This window comes from Pangasianodon hypophthalmus, chromosome 22, assembly GCF_027358585.1.
Source record: "Pangasianodon hypophthalmus isolate fPanHyp1 chromosome 22, fPanHyp1.pri, whole genome shotgun sequence".
NCBI lineage: Eukaryota > Metazoa > Chordata > Actinopteri > Siluriformes > Pangasiidae > Pangasianodon > Pangasianodon hypophthalmus.
This window is the reverse complement of record NC_069731.1, coordinates 1981215-1997587: the sequence shown is the minus strand read 5'-3', so window position 1 is coordinate 1997587 and position 16373 is coordinate 1981215. Positions and strand designations below refer to the sequence as shown.

The window sequence follows — 16373 nt, the reverse complement described above, 5'->3', positions numbered from 1 at the left end:
AGACATGATGACGTCACACATTTTTACTCTACAACATGGTGTCATGAGCTCTACTATAAAACCTGAAATAGTCATTTACAGTCAATGGTTGCATTTGGTGGGAATTTTCAAAAATATTTGTCCACAGTAGTGAACATGAACAACTAATGCTGGCTAGTTAGCTAAAAAACAGACAACATGAACGGACAAATTCACTCCCATTACACTTTATATTCACTACATGTGCTCACTACACAGGATGTCATATATGCCATTCTAGGATCTACAGAAGGTCTAGTCTACAAATACCATTTTTTCAGACTGAATAAACGTTTATTGGCACTCAAACAGGCTTATGTCACATAGTATCACCTGGTACTGGATATATCAGAGCTTTTTTTTAAAAGTACGAGTAAATGAACATGGAATTTGACTGATACTCAATATCAGTATCGGTAGCAATGCATCCCTAGGCTACTCAGCTACGTTATTCACAAAATCTGATCCCTTGGGCATCAGAGACACATGACAGCCAGGACAGAACCAGGCAGAGGACCTTCAGAAGACTCTGAGCAGAGTCCATTTTAGAAACAGAGAGTAGGTATAGAGGAAATGGTATGTGTATGGATGTACATGGATGGAGGGGGTGGAAATAATTTACTCAGAACAAAATAACACTGAACTGAAACAAACATTAAATCTTCACAAAACTGTGCTGCCTTGAAGAGTTTTATGAGCGTGAATGAAGACAATGAGTTCCGGCGTATTAGAATTGTTAATACGCCTCACACTGGTTGATTAAAAGACTAGAGAAGAAGGTAAGCTGTGGCCACGGGACTCTTAAACAAGCAATATTTTCCATCAGTCAAAAACATTTACCCTGCTTCAGGCCTTGCTGAAGCGATTTAATAATAATTTCCATTAATTTCTAAGCAATTACTTCATGAGCTGCAGTATCGGCATCTAATTTGACACGCTGAAGAATTTCCAAACCTCCTGCATACAAGCTAATGAAAAGTGTTAAAGGTATTTTAGCAAGGTCTGAATCACAATGGAGTCTTAATGAGACGGATGGTCTGCGTGCTTTTAGCGTGAGAATGAAGAAGATAACGTGTACAGGGTCAGATAACCACAAATTAGCCTTAAAATCTAAAACGGGGAAACTACAAATTAGAATTATAGTGGAATTATAGACATGTTCATCCAAGCCAAACAATATTACTCTAGCTGCAATATTTGTTAGCAACGCCAACTTATTCGGTTTTCTGCTAAAATCTTTCCACTGGAAATTACCACAATTACCACATCACAAATATTTATACCGTTCCACCCTCTGTAACACATGGCATTTATAAGACTATGAGACATAACACCTGATTCAAGTGACATAGACTTTTCTTGATGTTAGTTTGTGTTATGACACTTTATAAACTAAATTACTTCATAACAGTGACATGACACGTCAAATCCAAACTCAATCTAATCCAGTTAAAGAAAATATACACAATCCTGTCATTACATAGTCATGACACTGTCATAAGTCTTCATAAATTCATTATAAATCAAAAAAAAGAAACTCATTTTACTGAAGGACCAAAAAATATACATGACTTATAATTAAGGTGTCATAGCACTGTCATATCTTTCTATAATGATATCATAGATGATAAAATATATCATCAATAAAGGTATCTCACTTTACTTAACCCTGTTTCTTATAGTGTCATAACAGTGTCTTTTATTTCTATAATTCTATCAGAAAAGGTCAAATCAATGTATTTAGATAACCCTGTCATAACAGTGTTATAATATTGTTTTAAATAGTATAAAAATAATAAAAATTCTCACTTTAATTAGCAGCCAGGGTAGCTATACATGACTCTGTCATTACAGCTATTAGTCAGACAAAGGATGTCATTTAAAAACTTATAAATGGTCAAATAAAACCTAATAACCAGAGAAAATGAGCATATCTCTGCCATTACAGTGTCATGCCTTTATCATATCTATTCATAAATATCTTATAAGTTGTAGTAAGGGCCATTAAAATATTTAGAACTTTTCTGTGTTATACAGCAGGTATTTATGTTGACATTACCACTTTCTAAGTCAGCTTACAAAGTGTCATGACGCAAGCTTATGTCATGAAAACATCTAGAGCTATGTCACTTGACCCAGATCTCATGTCATCTTCCCACGAACAGCTGTTGGAATAAGCATTTATTAAAGTAGGTGTTATGAAGCCCTTATGAACAATGATTTAAGTGACATGTTACTAAATACTAGGGGTGTAAAATTCAGGCTTCCACATGATACAGTACAATAAGATATGATTTTAATTCATAAGGCAACAATTTCATATCTGACAATAGCACTGGATCATATACAGTACAATACTCTATGATAAAATATGATACAGTAGGATATGATATTATATAATAAAACACAATACAATACGATGTGATGTGACACCATATGATATGATGTCGCTTCATAAGGCAATAATTTGATTTTTGACAATACCGCCGATTCTGACACTCTACGATTCGGTATGATATCATATGATACAATATTATATGATACAATACGATATTATATGATACAATACGATACGATTTTATGAGATACAATACGATACGATATTATACAACATGATACAAATCATTATGTGATACAATACTATACAATATTATACAATGCGATGCGATGCAATAAGATATGATCAGATCATCACACCCCTACTAAATACCACAATGGGATAAGATTACGCTTTTCTTAACCCTTCATGCCGTTTTGATTTTATTTCGCAGTACTGATATACTTCTTTGCAAAAAAAACAAACTCTATTCTACAAAGTGATTCCGCTGTCAGCTTATGGACGAGTCCTCGTGGTGTTGTTATCTGTGAAGGCCAAGCGTCATCATGCGTTTGACCTTCTGGCTGAAGGAACTGCAAACTTAGATCAAATGGTTCTTTCAGTCGAGGGAGCTTTAGGTTACGCTTCAGGCTAAACGTTCTTATGTGCAAATGTGAACGAAGCCCATGATCCTCGCTACAGCTAGGGTGCTTCTCCTCGCCGCTCGTTTTTTTTTTAATGGACTTCTTTTCTTTTAACGTTGCTCCTGATATCAGTGTATCAGCGTTTCGGCTCTCGGAAGGGTCATTCGGCTCCTCGTGGACGAGAGCTGCGAGCTATTTAAATAGAAGAGGAGTGCTTATGCTCGGAAAACCGCTGGCCTCGTTCTCTAAAGGTGCACTGAGAAGAATTTTCAATTAAAACTAAATGGCAAAGGAAGGAAACAAGTGTGTTTACGTGTATACTCATGATAAGATTATTATCTTCTGCAGTTATCATTTAACCATTTAAGCACACTATGATCTCTAATCAGATTAAAACTCTGATCGAAGTTCATCAACTCTGATGCAGCTGGATTTTAGCAAGAAATCAGATTTCTCGGCGCATATACACTCTTAATCAGATTTCTTTCAGTTTTCTACATCTTTGCATGCTCAAAAACTTGAAGAGAGAATTTTAAAAACATTTTTTTCATCACTGTCTTTTAGATATGCTTATTTTATGCGAGCTCTCATAAATATTTATTAGCTTATTAGATGGTATTAGATTTTTTTTAGTGATCAGACTATAACTTTAACATTTATTGCTATACAGATTGCTATAAGTTGTTGTAAAAACAATAAACAAAAATCGTGAATTATACTCCAATCAACTGACAGGAAATACAACACAATGGATTAAAATTTTACTCTTAAAAAACACCAAACTTCAAGACAAAATTATTTTTGCTGCTTAAAAAAGACATTTTTTTCTAACATTTGTTTTAATTACTATATTAATCACTTATTCGTTTACTGTCACATAGTAATAACAACCATAATCAAATGCATTAAACACTAAATAGTTTTGGTAATTAAAACGAGAACACACTTTTTTTTTGAAGGAATTGGACAGTCCTGGTCTATGATAATGCTAACTGCTAACATTTCACCTACTTAAAGCAAAAAAGCAACACTATACACTGTGTTTCCCGGACAAGAGGTGAACTTTCTGCATGATGTAATGCAGTGGTTTGGTTCTGTGAGATATTTTGGCCTTGTTTATTTCGGATGAAACTCAGCACCACTTTTCTGAAAGAAGTATTAGAGTTGGGTTTTTTTTTCACTAGGTACTACTAGAGTAAAGTTTTTGGCTAAAAGTACAGACATTACTAAAAAAAAAAAAGCATTATTGATTGATTTGTGTAGATCTGGACTTACAGAAATCTGATTTTTGTAAGTTATTGTCTGATTTTGTGCATGTAAACACACTGAATATTAGCAGAAAAGCCTTATAATTAATGCTTACGCTGTAAAACACACTGCTGGAGAAACCACTTCATATTTCTGATCTACAAATAAAGCAAAGACGTGCTATATCTTTAAAAAAAATCCTATTTACCCCGACTAAGTTTTTTCCTTGAACAGGAAAAAAAAGTTCAGAATGCATGCAAAACTAAATCACCACCTGTTTTTTTTTTCTTTCCTAAAGTGTGCATGGACCTGGAGGAGAAGATCGGAGGTCTGTACGTGTGTGTGCTGGAGAATCTGCATAATAAGCTCCGGACCATTCAGCTACACCTTCTAGACCCGTGCCCTGGCTCATGAATATGCTAATGAGCGTGCAAATGTGCACAAATAAAGGGCAGCTGAACTCTCGCTGACTTCGTCGAGATGTGGCGAGAGCGACCGCTGATGATTCAACTGATTTCTCAGTTGTTTTCACATCATATTTTTTACAGAGTTTTTTAAGAAGTGGATTAAAGGTGTATCGGTGTAATGCTAGGAAAATTCAAAATAGACAGTTGACTAGAGCTGACCAATTTATTATATTTTTATCCTTATCACAATATGAGTTTCAGAGATAAACACATCAGTAACAGGTTGTGATAATGATGCGGCTTAACAGTCATTAATACTTCGTTACTTTAATGGGACACTTTTTATTCCATTTCAGTTTAAGTAGTTTAATTGTAAAGAATAAAATATATTCTACTGTGTTTTCACCAATGTTTTGTTTTGGGGTTCTTTTGTGCACAGATTAATGGTTAATGTATTTAGGTTTATAGGTTTAAATGACTAGTTACTAGAGACACTAGATACTAGAGACAAAAGTAATGGGATTTATTTTATTTCATTTTTATATTATTTGTTTAGCTGTGTCAGTGTCAGTGAAGGAGGCGTGGCCTCTGTGCTTTTCAGTGACAAGTCAGAGAAGGAGGCGTGGCCTCTGTGTCTGTTAGTCTTAATGAAGGAGGCGTGGCCTCTGTGCTTTTCAGTGACACGTCAGAGAAGGAGGTGTGGCCTCTGTGTCTGTCAGTCTTAATGAAGGAGGCGTGGCCTGTGTGCTTTTCAGTGACACGTCAGAGAAGGAGGCGTGACCTCTGTGTCTGTTAGTCTTAATGAAGGAGGCGTGGCCTCTGTGCTTTTCAGTGACACGTCAGAGAAGGAGGCGTGGCCTCTGTGTCTGTCAGTCTTAATGAAGGAGGCGTGGCCTGTGTGCTTTTCAGTGACCTCTGTGTCTGTCAGTCTTAATGAAGGAGGCGTGGCCTGTGTGCTTTTCAATGACACGTCAGAGAAGGAGGTGTGGCCTCTGTGTCTGTCAGTCTTAATGAAGGAGGCGTGGCCTGTGTGCTTTTCAGTGACACGTCAAAGAAGGAGGTGTGGCCTCTGTGCCTGTCAGTCTCAGTGAAGGAGGCGTGGCTTCTGTGTCTTATATTTCCATTTTGCGTCTTAGGTAATAAATGATGTGTTGTAGATTCTGAATATGTGACATTATCAGACTAACAGGCTTTTTATTACATGCATTGTTTGTTTGTTTGTTTGTTTGTTTGCTTTTTCTACTTAACATGCAAAGTGTTACTTTACAACCCGTACTACCGAACTGGGACCAGTTCATTGATGACTCTGGTCTTTTCAGCACAGCAAGAAATTTTACACATAAAACTCTTGCAGAAAGGAGAACGGCACGGCAAAATGGTGGACTATAAGAAACTACTGCGTAAACATTTACACGGCTTTACAAGAGAACTCGCATTGTTTAGCTTCAACTTTACGTTAACCAGAAGCGAAATAAATCAGCCCTTATGATGTGGAGAATCAAATCTCTTCCCAACACACTTATTCCAAATTTTTTATTTCACACAAAAGACACGTGATATTCAGATATATTTCCTACAATAGCTCTGAACCGCAAATTGAAGTCATTATTACAACTTAATATCACATTAATTTCCTTAATAACGTTAAATGAGCGCTAGGACTATTACAGAATTCCGCCAATTTAAGTGTCAACCTTATCATAATCCATAAACCATAAACCATATCCCTAAACCATAAACCATACCAGTCATTAGACATATACAAGCCCAGTGAATTTTACTAAAGTAACATCTGGCTTACTTACTGTCTGAGAAAAAGCGTACGGAATAAGATTTATTATTGCTATACATTAATATTCAATAAATTAGCCTTACTGATGGATAGTGCGGTGTTAAATATTAAAGCAAAATATGGTAATGAGATAATACGTCAAAGTAACAAAATAATTAACTTAAAAGAACAAGTTATTAAGTAGAAATAACAAGTTCTTAAGATGAAATAATGACTGTAATTTCCTGTCTTTCATTGTGCAATTGGTTTTTGAAATATTACGTAACAAACAGCAGATTTGTTGACTTCCAGTTTACTCCAGAACGCATTTCAGTGCAATACACACGCACAGTTTTGCAGTCTTGCACTCGTTTTATTCGCTGTGATTCGCGGTTAATAGTTTTCTCAGAATGAATCACCGAACCTGGAAATAGAAGTGCTGTTATACAACGGACCAAAATAGTGCAGGATTGAAGTGAACGCACACAAAACTCCTGCTTCAAAAGCTTCAAAAGCTTCTCTGAAAGCTCTCCACGTTTCCGCAAATAACAGAAATGTCATTTAGCTGTTTATCTATTTTTATATTCTTCCCTTCTGCCATTTTATTTTATTAACCTGTCCACTATACCCCTCTGTGTGAGCAAGTGATGGATCCGAAAGTGCTGATGGGAAAAGTGCTGCAGCAAATGGATATGAGTGCACACACACACACACACACACACACACACTACACACATGTGCACACACACACACGAGCCAATTGTGGCCTCAGAGTGTACAGTACTTTAAAACAACAAAAGACAAGAGTAGAAAATGAGTGAAGAGAAGAGAAGAGAAGAGAAGAGAAGAGAAAAAAGGACAAGAGAAAATAAAATATGATTAAAAAAGAATGAGAGGAAAAATGAGAAAAGAAAAAGGACAAAAGAGAAGACTAGAGAAAAAGAGACTAGTAAAAAGAAGAGAAAGAGAATGTGAGAAAAGAACAGAAGAGAAGAAAAGAAGAGAAAATGAATGCGAGAGAAGAGAAGAGAAGAGAAGAGAAAATGTATGTAAGAAAAGAGAAAAGAAAGAAGAGAAAACAAGACAAGGGAAGAGAAGAGAAAGAAGAGAAGAGAGAAGAGAAGCGAAAAAGAATGTGAGAAAAGAAGAGAAACCCGCAAGAGAGATAAGAAGAGAGAAAGAATAAGAGGAAAGAAGAGAAAAGAAAAACGACAAGACAGAAGAGAAGAGAAGAGAAGAGAAGAATGAAAAGAAACGTGTTTAAGGTTGTCTTCTCTCTGCATGGAGATCTGATGATGATGATGATGATGATGACTTGTTAACCAATCCAGAGGTGAATTGGCATTACAGGTATTCCCACACAGGTAACAGTCTAATCCAGATGTGCAGCACTGACACACTGCTATGCGCACTTCGGAATCAGATGAACACAGTGCTAACACGCTAGCATGGATTAGCTTGGACCTGGACCTGGACCTGGACTTGGATGCATGCACTGATACAGAACGTCACGGGATCTGTGTATCAATATTCGGCGGCACTATAGCGCGAGGCAGATGGAGAGAGGGATGATGGAGAGAGGGATGATGGAGAGAGGGAGGAGGGTGAAGCGGGGATGCGGTGCTGAAACGTTGGACTTACCTTGAAAGGGAACATAGGACATGTTCCATCAGTGTTGAACCTCGCTCGCGCTCCTCAAATCCTCTGCATGCTAAAACATCATCCCTCAGCAGCGCGAGGAGGAAGAAGAGATGATTTAAAAGAACAGAAAGAATAAGATCAACCCGCTCATGGTGTCTCGCGCGCCGACGCAGAGTGATAGATAATTCCGGGGGTGAAAATATGAGGGATGAAACAGGCGTATGGTTCAAATGATATTCCAGAGCATGGAGGAAGAAAAAAAAAAAAAAAACGGGAGGAGAGGGGAGGAGGAAAAAAGCCGGCGCTTAAAATTATATAAAAAAAATTTAAATGAGCATCACAAATAAATAGTGGCACGCGCCGATAGTGGTGAAGAGGGGAACGAGAGAGAGAGAGAGAGAGAGAGAGAGAAGGGGGCGGAGGAATGAGCGCGAGCTTGTAGTCTATCTATCTTTCTATCTGTTTTTTTGCAGTGTGGTTAAATCTACATGCACTACATGTCCCCTCTCTTCTCTCTCTTCCCTTCTCACACCGCGGTATAAACGCGTTAGTACAGCGCGAGCTTCATTCTCTCAGCGCGCTCCCCCGCGTGCGCACCCACACACACGCACACGCGCACGCACGCACATGCACGCACGCACACACGCACTCTCTCTCTCACACACTCTCTCTCTCTCACACACACACACACAAGCACACTCTCTCTCTCTCTCTCTCTCTCTCTCTCACACACACACACACGCACCCTCACACACTCTCTCTCTCTCACACACACACACACGCACAAGCACGCATACACACACTCTCTCTCTCACACACACACACACGCACAAGCACGCATACGCACTCTCTCTCTCACACACATACACACACACTCTCTCTCTCTCTCTCTCACACACACACACACACACTCTCTCTCTCTCTCTCTCTCTCTCTCTCACACACACACACGCACAAGCACGCATACACACACTCTCTCTCTCACACACACACACACGCACAAGCACGCATACGCACTCTCTCTCACACACATACACACACACTCTCTCTCTCTCTCTCTCTCTCTCTCTCTCTCACACACACACACACGCACAAGCACGCATACGCACTCTCTCTCTCTCACACACACACTCTCTCTCTCACACACACACACACACACGCACAAGCACGCATACACACACTCTCTCTCACACACACACACACACACTCTCTCTCTCTCTTTCTCTCTCTCACACACACACGCACCCTCACACACTCTCTCACACACACAAGCACGCATACACACACTCTCTCTCTCTCACACACACACACACACACACACACACACGAACCCTATGGCACGAGTGTCAATCACAAGGCCCGAGAGCAGGATACTATGCTGGACCAAAAGAGACAAAATTAAACATCCTAATGCTTAGAAGCCAAAAAACATTTTAGAGAATGTAAAAAAGCTAACATGTTAAGTAAGGAATAAAACACATGCAGGGTGTGCTGTTACAGGAAATCAATCCACGTTGTTATATCTTCCTATAACAACACATCCTGATGTGTTTTATTCCTCTTATACCACAGCAATTTGCTGAAGATTACAATTTTTTATTTATTAATGAACAACAACATTATACTTTTTATCCATTTATGGTTACATTTATTGGTCTGGAAAGTCCGTGAAATGAGTGAGTTCCTGTTCTCACTTACGTTTTCGCAGCTATAAAGAGTCGTTCTCTCACCAGCCTCTCTTCTTCCTCTCTTTTTCCTTTCTGAAGAAAAAGACGCAGCTTGTCATGTTACAGACACGCTGACACTGGAGACTCCTTCCATAAATGCTAAAAAAATCACATTTCTCCTTACAGAAAACTTCACCATATTGACAATTATATGTCTTTCTTTGTTAATTTTTTTTCTGGTTATTATTAGACTTAAGCTGTATTGAGACAGGATTAAATGCACACAGGCTCGTACGCTAGTTTCATATCTCTACAGGAGCTCCTCTGTGATTTTATTTCCGTCTGAATCGGCCATGTCAGTGTTCTTCTCCGTCCTGCTCTGAGAAAATCACAGGCCCAACTACCTGCTGTTTTTCCCCTAACTCGGCTCCTGTCTGATAACTGCAGTCTGGCTTTAGTCCAATGTTGGATTAAATGTCGGAGTTGGGGAAAAAAAGATGTTTGACTGCTGCTACTTGCGTGTTTAGTCTCGCAGTGTGTGTATCAGTGACCCTTCCCCAGACATTAAACACTTCCTGAATCATGAAACAAGCGGCACTGAACCATACACTAGGTCTGGATGATAAAACCTCGACTCCATACGCTACCTGGGAAAGCATTTCCAGGAGGAGAAAGAAGATAAAATCATTAAGAACAGCGAGATCCTGCAGGTTATAACAGCAGCTACACGTATAAAGCATTACTTTATAATTACATACACACAATATCATTGGCTTTTACTCTTCTATAAATAACGACGAGTTGTATCATTGAGCGTTTCTTAAAGATCATACGTTGTATTCGTGACGCAAACATCCCGGTTGGTAGAAAATTCAACCCACTAGAAACCTCCTGTGGTCATATTATTGCAGTCCAGATGTGAGAGTTTTATTACTGAAGAGACGTGTGAACGTTTATTACAGACGTCCTGCTGATAAACTAATTCCATCCGAATAAGGCTTTAGTGTGTGTATCATCCGCTGTACAATTTCCTGTACATGAGCAGATGAGCGCATTAACATAAACCTGTGATCTGTAGCCATCCGAGCTAATGTTCGAGAAAATTCATCGATTAGATTTGAGAATTCAACAACGCTGTGGTAGAAACACAAACGAAATAACACACTAATCAGTGGGAACATCAGTGTTTGATTTACACGATACTAGCTTTGTTGATTTCGTTGAAGTGTACTAGCTACATACACTCACCAGATACACACACACACACAAACACACATGTATATATCTCATATCATATCATATCATATCACATATTATATCTCATCAGTGGTGCTCCCTTTTCACTGATGGACAGGAAGGAGGGGTGCTAATACATTGTGCAGAGCAACAGATGGACAACATATATACACAGAGTGTGGTATATTCATTCTCCCTCTCTCTCTCTCTCTCTCTCTCTCTCTCACACACACACACCATACCTCACACAGCCGAGCCAACTCCTGGTGCCCCACTACACACCCGGAAGCTGAGGCTCAGTGCCATGGCAACCGCAGCCAAGATGGCGCTCACTGCAGCCTAGGGGACAGTTTTACACTTTATAGCGTTATTACACTGATTTAAACCCGCACACAGCACTGCCACGTCTGCTGAACGACTTAATACTGACTTACCATCCTTTATAAATGCACCACAAGGAGGTCCAAGCTGTAAAATTATATTCCTTTGGCTTGGGCTTTCATTAGTGGACACGCTTCCGGTGGCTGAACATGGCTGCCATCTGGTGGTCACTTCCTTGCATTACAGGCTAAATAAATCGCTTTTTATTCATATTTTAACTTATCAGTGCTTAACAACCAAGCAGGAACAATAAAACAAGTACCATGCAGGTTTTAGATACAGTGAGAAACTGAGGGTGGAAAATATTAAAATAACTTTAAAAAAATAAAACTGGAAAAACACTAAACAATGCGCTCTTTAGCATGGAAGATTTTCAGCTCATCCATTCAGCTTGATATTTTTCTCTGAAACGTCTACCATAAAGAATGACAGGTACAAAAGAATTTGTCTTGCTTAAGATGTTCAAAATTCTCACTATAAAGAGTCTGATCATCAGTTTGCACCATGTAAGATTATATAAAGGTAAAGTTATACTCCAGTGTTATGTTTTGTTTAACCTCTGTCCTTTGTATGTGTAGCTCATGTTTAAGTTACTGATGAAAAAGGACAAGAATTTCAGCATGTACTGGGAGAAAAAAAAAACTTTTTCACTTCAAACTCCCCTCTGAATGGAGAATGGAGAGCTAGGGGCAGTTAATTGAGTAGAAATGGCTCATATGAAATTAGATTTTATTATGGCAGTTGTATACAGTGTTTTACGATCAAAAACACTTTAGACGTGCTGTCTGTTTTATCTCTGTACCAGTGTTATTGTGGAGATGAGTTAATTGTTTGTTCAGCACGCGGCTCACACCACTCACATCCCATCGCCCTGCTCACCAGCAGCTAAACACAGAGTCACGATACTCTACACACAGAAACCCAACAGTGTCCTGACTAATCTTATAACAGACTTGCAGCGATAAAATAATTCATTTGTTTATACTGATTGAAAATGTCTGATAAGTTGATTTCCATTCTGCTGGCAGAATGGAGCACCAGTGTACTACTAGAAAGGGTTAAAATATGTGACAAATAACAAAAAAAAATCACAAATGTGATGCTACCAGTATTACTGATCAGTTAAAGCTGTGAGGATGAGAAATAAATGAAATAAAGTCTTAGCTAAAGCTATTCTTATGGAGTTGTATGCAGCTTTTTAACACCGGAGGGAATACTTTTTATAATGTCTAGCACAGGGGTCCAATTCTTATCCGCAAAGCAGGAGCCACACTTGCTTGGTTGGAATGAAAAGCTGCACCCACACCTGTCCTTAGTGGATAAGATTGGATAGCTCTGCTCTGGCTTGTGGATACCACAAACCCTTTGGGGAAATGTAAAGCAACCATAACTGCTTTTTTCTGTACTGTTGAAGTCTAGGAGAGTTTGATCAAACTTTAAAAGGGACTACTTTTTATAGGGTCAGGTGTATGGATACCACAAACCCTTTGTGAAACTGTAATGTAACTGGAACCACTTTTACTGTGCTGCTTAATTAAGTGTAGGAGAGTTTGATGAAACTCAAAAAAGGGCTATGGTTTATAGTGTCTGGTGTATGGATACCTCAAAACTTTTGTGAAAGTGTAAAGTCACTGGAACTACTTTTTACTGTACTGCGCAAGTGTTGGAAAGTTTGATAACACACAAGAAAGCACTACTTTTTTATAGTGTCTGGTATATGAATCATACAAACCTTTGCAACAGTGTAAACAGTGAAAACAAAACTACTTTTTACTGTACTGGTCCAGTGTAGGAAAGTTTGTTCAAGCTTGAAACAGGACTACTTTTTATAGTGTCTGGTGTATAGTTGCATATTTTAAATATTTATTGATGGAAATTCAACAACTTCCGCAAGGCTTTCGTTTTAAGTGGGTTTCAAGTTTTCCTTTTCTTTTTTTTCTTAGTAAAGGAAAATATGTAGAAATTCCTGTTTGTTGTTATCACACTTTACTCCACAGATGAGATTTTAAAACATCAGTATATTCCTTCAGCTCTGTGGGCTTCATATCAGACACACTGAGTAACCACGGGGAAAAATGTGCGTATCCAGATCCACTGAACGCTGCACCCATGCACCAATACGAATTTCACTAACTTGGTGTTTTTCTTTGTTGAGCTGCACAGTGGTTGTAAAGGAGATGAGCTTATTAGTGAAATGAGATGAAGAGCTGAAACAAATATCAGTAAAGACTCGATGAGTCAGAGCCACAATCAGTGGCACATTTTCTTGAATGAAATGGAAATGAGAGACTAGAGAGACTTTCTTTCTGCAAAATACTGCAACCTGCTGTTCTGACTCCAACAGCAGAAAGTATATTCTCTTACTTTAATAACAATGTGATATAACATTTAAATTTACATCACTTGAGGAAGCATCAACAATTAAGAAATGGTATGGCCCATTGTAGGGGTGTTTAAAAGGGGTGTTTAAAAGTAATTAAATAGTTAAGCATGTTTTTATTTTTAAATTCAGCTGTAGAAACGTGTCTTGTTGTTTAATAAAATGATTGAATACATGTAGCCTTTAAGAACTCACCCACATTTTATCTTTACCTGCTTTGGGGGGGTTATTTTCTTAATTTAACCCCTCAGACCCTCCAGTAGTTTGCAGAATTCACACAAAATCCAAGCACAGACCTGAGAATTGGAGGCTTCTTAAGCATCCTGCTGTGGTTTTCTGTCAGTCCTGTGATTTTACAACCTTCTAGTCACTAACACAGAACCTTAAACACTCTCGTTTTCTCCTCTACTTTCCTTATATGGGCATCATTTCCTGTTCTTGTTCATTTCCTGTTACAATAGTTGTTGATTAGGTTACCAACATGGTGTCCACCATCATGTCATTTTCTCCTCCACTTTCCTTATATGGTCCTCATTTCCTGTTTCCTGTTGCTTGGATATATATATATATCAGGTTCACTAGTTGCTGAAGTGTTTTCTTGCAACAAAACTCAATTAATTTATTGTGGTGATACATTTCGTGTGTAAGTTTCTGTGTAAACTGTTTATTTCCTTGGGTTAAAAGTTAAAAGAGTACGTGACGTTGCGCAAAGAATCATCAGCTACCTTCGTGTGGCATTATTTTCCTGATTATGTGATAATGATATATAATTTAATCATTTAAGATCAATTCAATCTGATTTTTGCTTACTCATGATCCCATGATGTATGCGTGGCTGTCCTTTGTTCACTCATAATGTACACGTATCTGTTTTTCTGGGTCACAATGTCTTTTGTCCTTGATTATGTTTTTTTCTCTTATTAGCCTTGGGTATGTGCTTCACATGCACATGTCAGTATAAAGGTCGACTTTGTCCAGCTTATGTTTCGACTATGGAGTGTCCAGGCTGTCTTCTGTGCGCAGTCTTCTGTCTTCAGTCATCTTACTTCTAGTGAAACTGCAGCATTTTCGATCATCCAGAAAGACTTACAACGTTCGCTAGCAACATTTCAGTACTAATATTAGCTAGCTACTTTTAGTTTTGTAGATGTTGCCTCATCAAATTATACTGTATGCTTGAACATGTAATACACATGGACCTTTTTCACTTTCTATTACTCTATTACTCTAAGCACTAACGTCATTAAGCCTTATTAACACCGCCTTTATATAAAGTGTTATCTGTTCTTTATATCAAGTATGATTAGCGGCAAGAGTGGAAAATAATTGAGTAACTGTACTTCGAATATTCATATTTTACTCAAATATTACTGAAACTGAAACACTTGTATTCTTACTCAAGTAAATTTACAAAAACACTTTTACTTTTTACTTTTAATTGTGACCTTCAAAGTATTCGTTACAAATCTCAAATACTGTGAGATATTTTTCTTGCCCAATTCCTACACCAAATCAGTTGTGTCCTTATTTACTTATTTAAATTTGTTTTGTTTTTTTTATCCATTCATCCAATCAAATTCATATCAATGAAACTGTGCTATTTAGTCTTTAAGCTACTGTTCTCTTTTTCTGAATCATCTTTACATCTTTACAATATTGTTGGAATAAAATTTTGCCATAAAAGCTAAAGAAGCATGCTGAGGAAAGTCAGCTTTAAGTTTGTTAAATTTCAGTGCTAGTTCTTTTTTTTTTTTTTTGCTAATGCCTCCTCAGTTGATCAGTTAATCAGTTAGTTTTTACTCTTGAATACTTCAGTATGTTTAAACATATATACTTTTTTTTTAAAACTTTGACTCAAGTAGATTTACGATGCCATACTTCTGCTTTTAATAAAGGACCCTTTACATACACGTTTTCTCGTTCCAGCCATGATTAGCGGATACATTTTAGTGCAGATAGTTTGATGTTTGGTCCCAGTAGTATGCATTTTTTTTACCTGGGAAACTTGTTATAAATTCATTTAACCCTTTCATGTACAGTGTCCAAACTCCTGTTAATTGAAGGCTGTTCTATTAGCCTTAGATATATTAGATGTTAAGATACATAATTTAACTATAGCACATAAAATAAAGCAAAACATTAAATTTTTTTTAATCCTTTTTATTTTTCACGTCTGTTTATTTCACAAAGATCTTCAAATAATCCCAGGTACGGGACGGATGGAGGAGGTGGACGAGGATCGGCTACTCATTTCGATTCCTCCTACGATGTGATGAGCAACTTTTTATTACATTATTACATCAACCTGTACACGGTACTGTACACATTTGGAACAAAAATTAATAAATGAACGAAGAAAAAGTACAGTCCACTAGTTTTGTCCCTTGAGTTAACCCTGAATTGATTTTTTTGTCTATGACATTAAAACACTTCACAGGTGGTGTACATAATTTATCACAATTAAAAAAAATACATTCATTTCATCCACTAATGATGATCTGTTCTTTCTCAGACTCGCTCAGCGTTCAGTCTCCTGTTCGCAGAGAAGTATTTTGTCGCTAATCTGTTTCTAAAGTTTCACACAGCACTAGAACTGACGGTTACCGCACTCAGTAACGGTGGTATCATATCTCGGTACTTCTGTGTGGAACATTTCTGAGGAA

General features: G+C 37.8%; 1 protein-coding gene across 6 annotated transcripts in view; it reads right to left on the bottom strand.

Annotated features, from left to right (window-relative positions):
* syngap1b (synaptic Ras GTPase activating protein 1b) overlaps positions 1-8605 on the bottom strand; it is a 103461-nt gene extending 94856 nt beyond the window's left edge. For all 6 annotated transcript variants that reach the window (XM_053228020.1, XM_053228017.1, XM_053228022.1 and 3 more), the window contains exon 1: positions 8047-8605. In XM_053228020.1, coding sequence (XP_053083995.1) covers positions 8047-8068 — 22 coding nt within the window. In that variant the 5' untranslated portion in view covers positions 8069-8605. The remainder of the gene's footprint in view (positions 1-8046) is intronic.
* Between the last annotated feature and the right edge of the window lie 7768 nt (positions 8606-16373).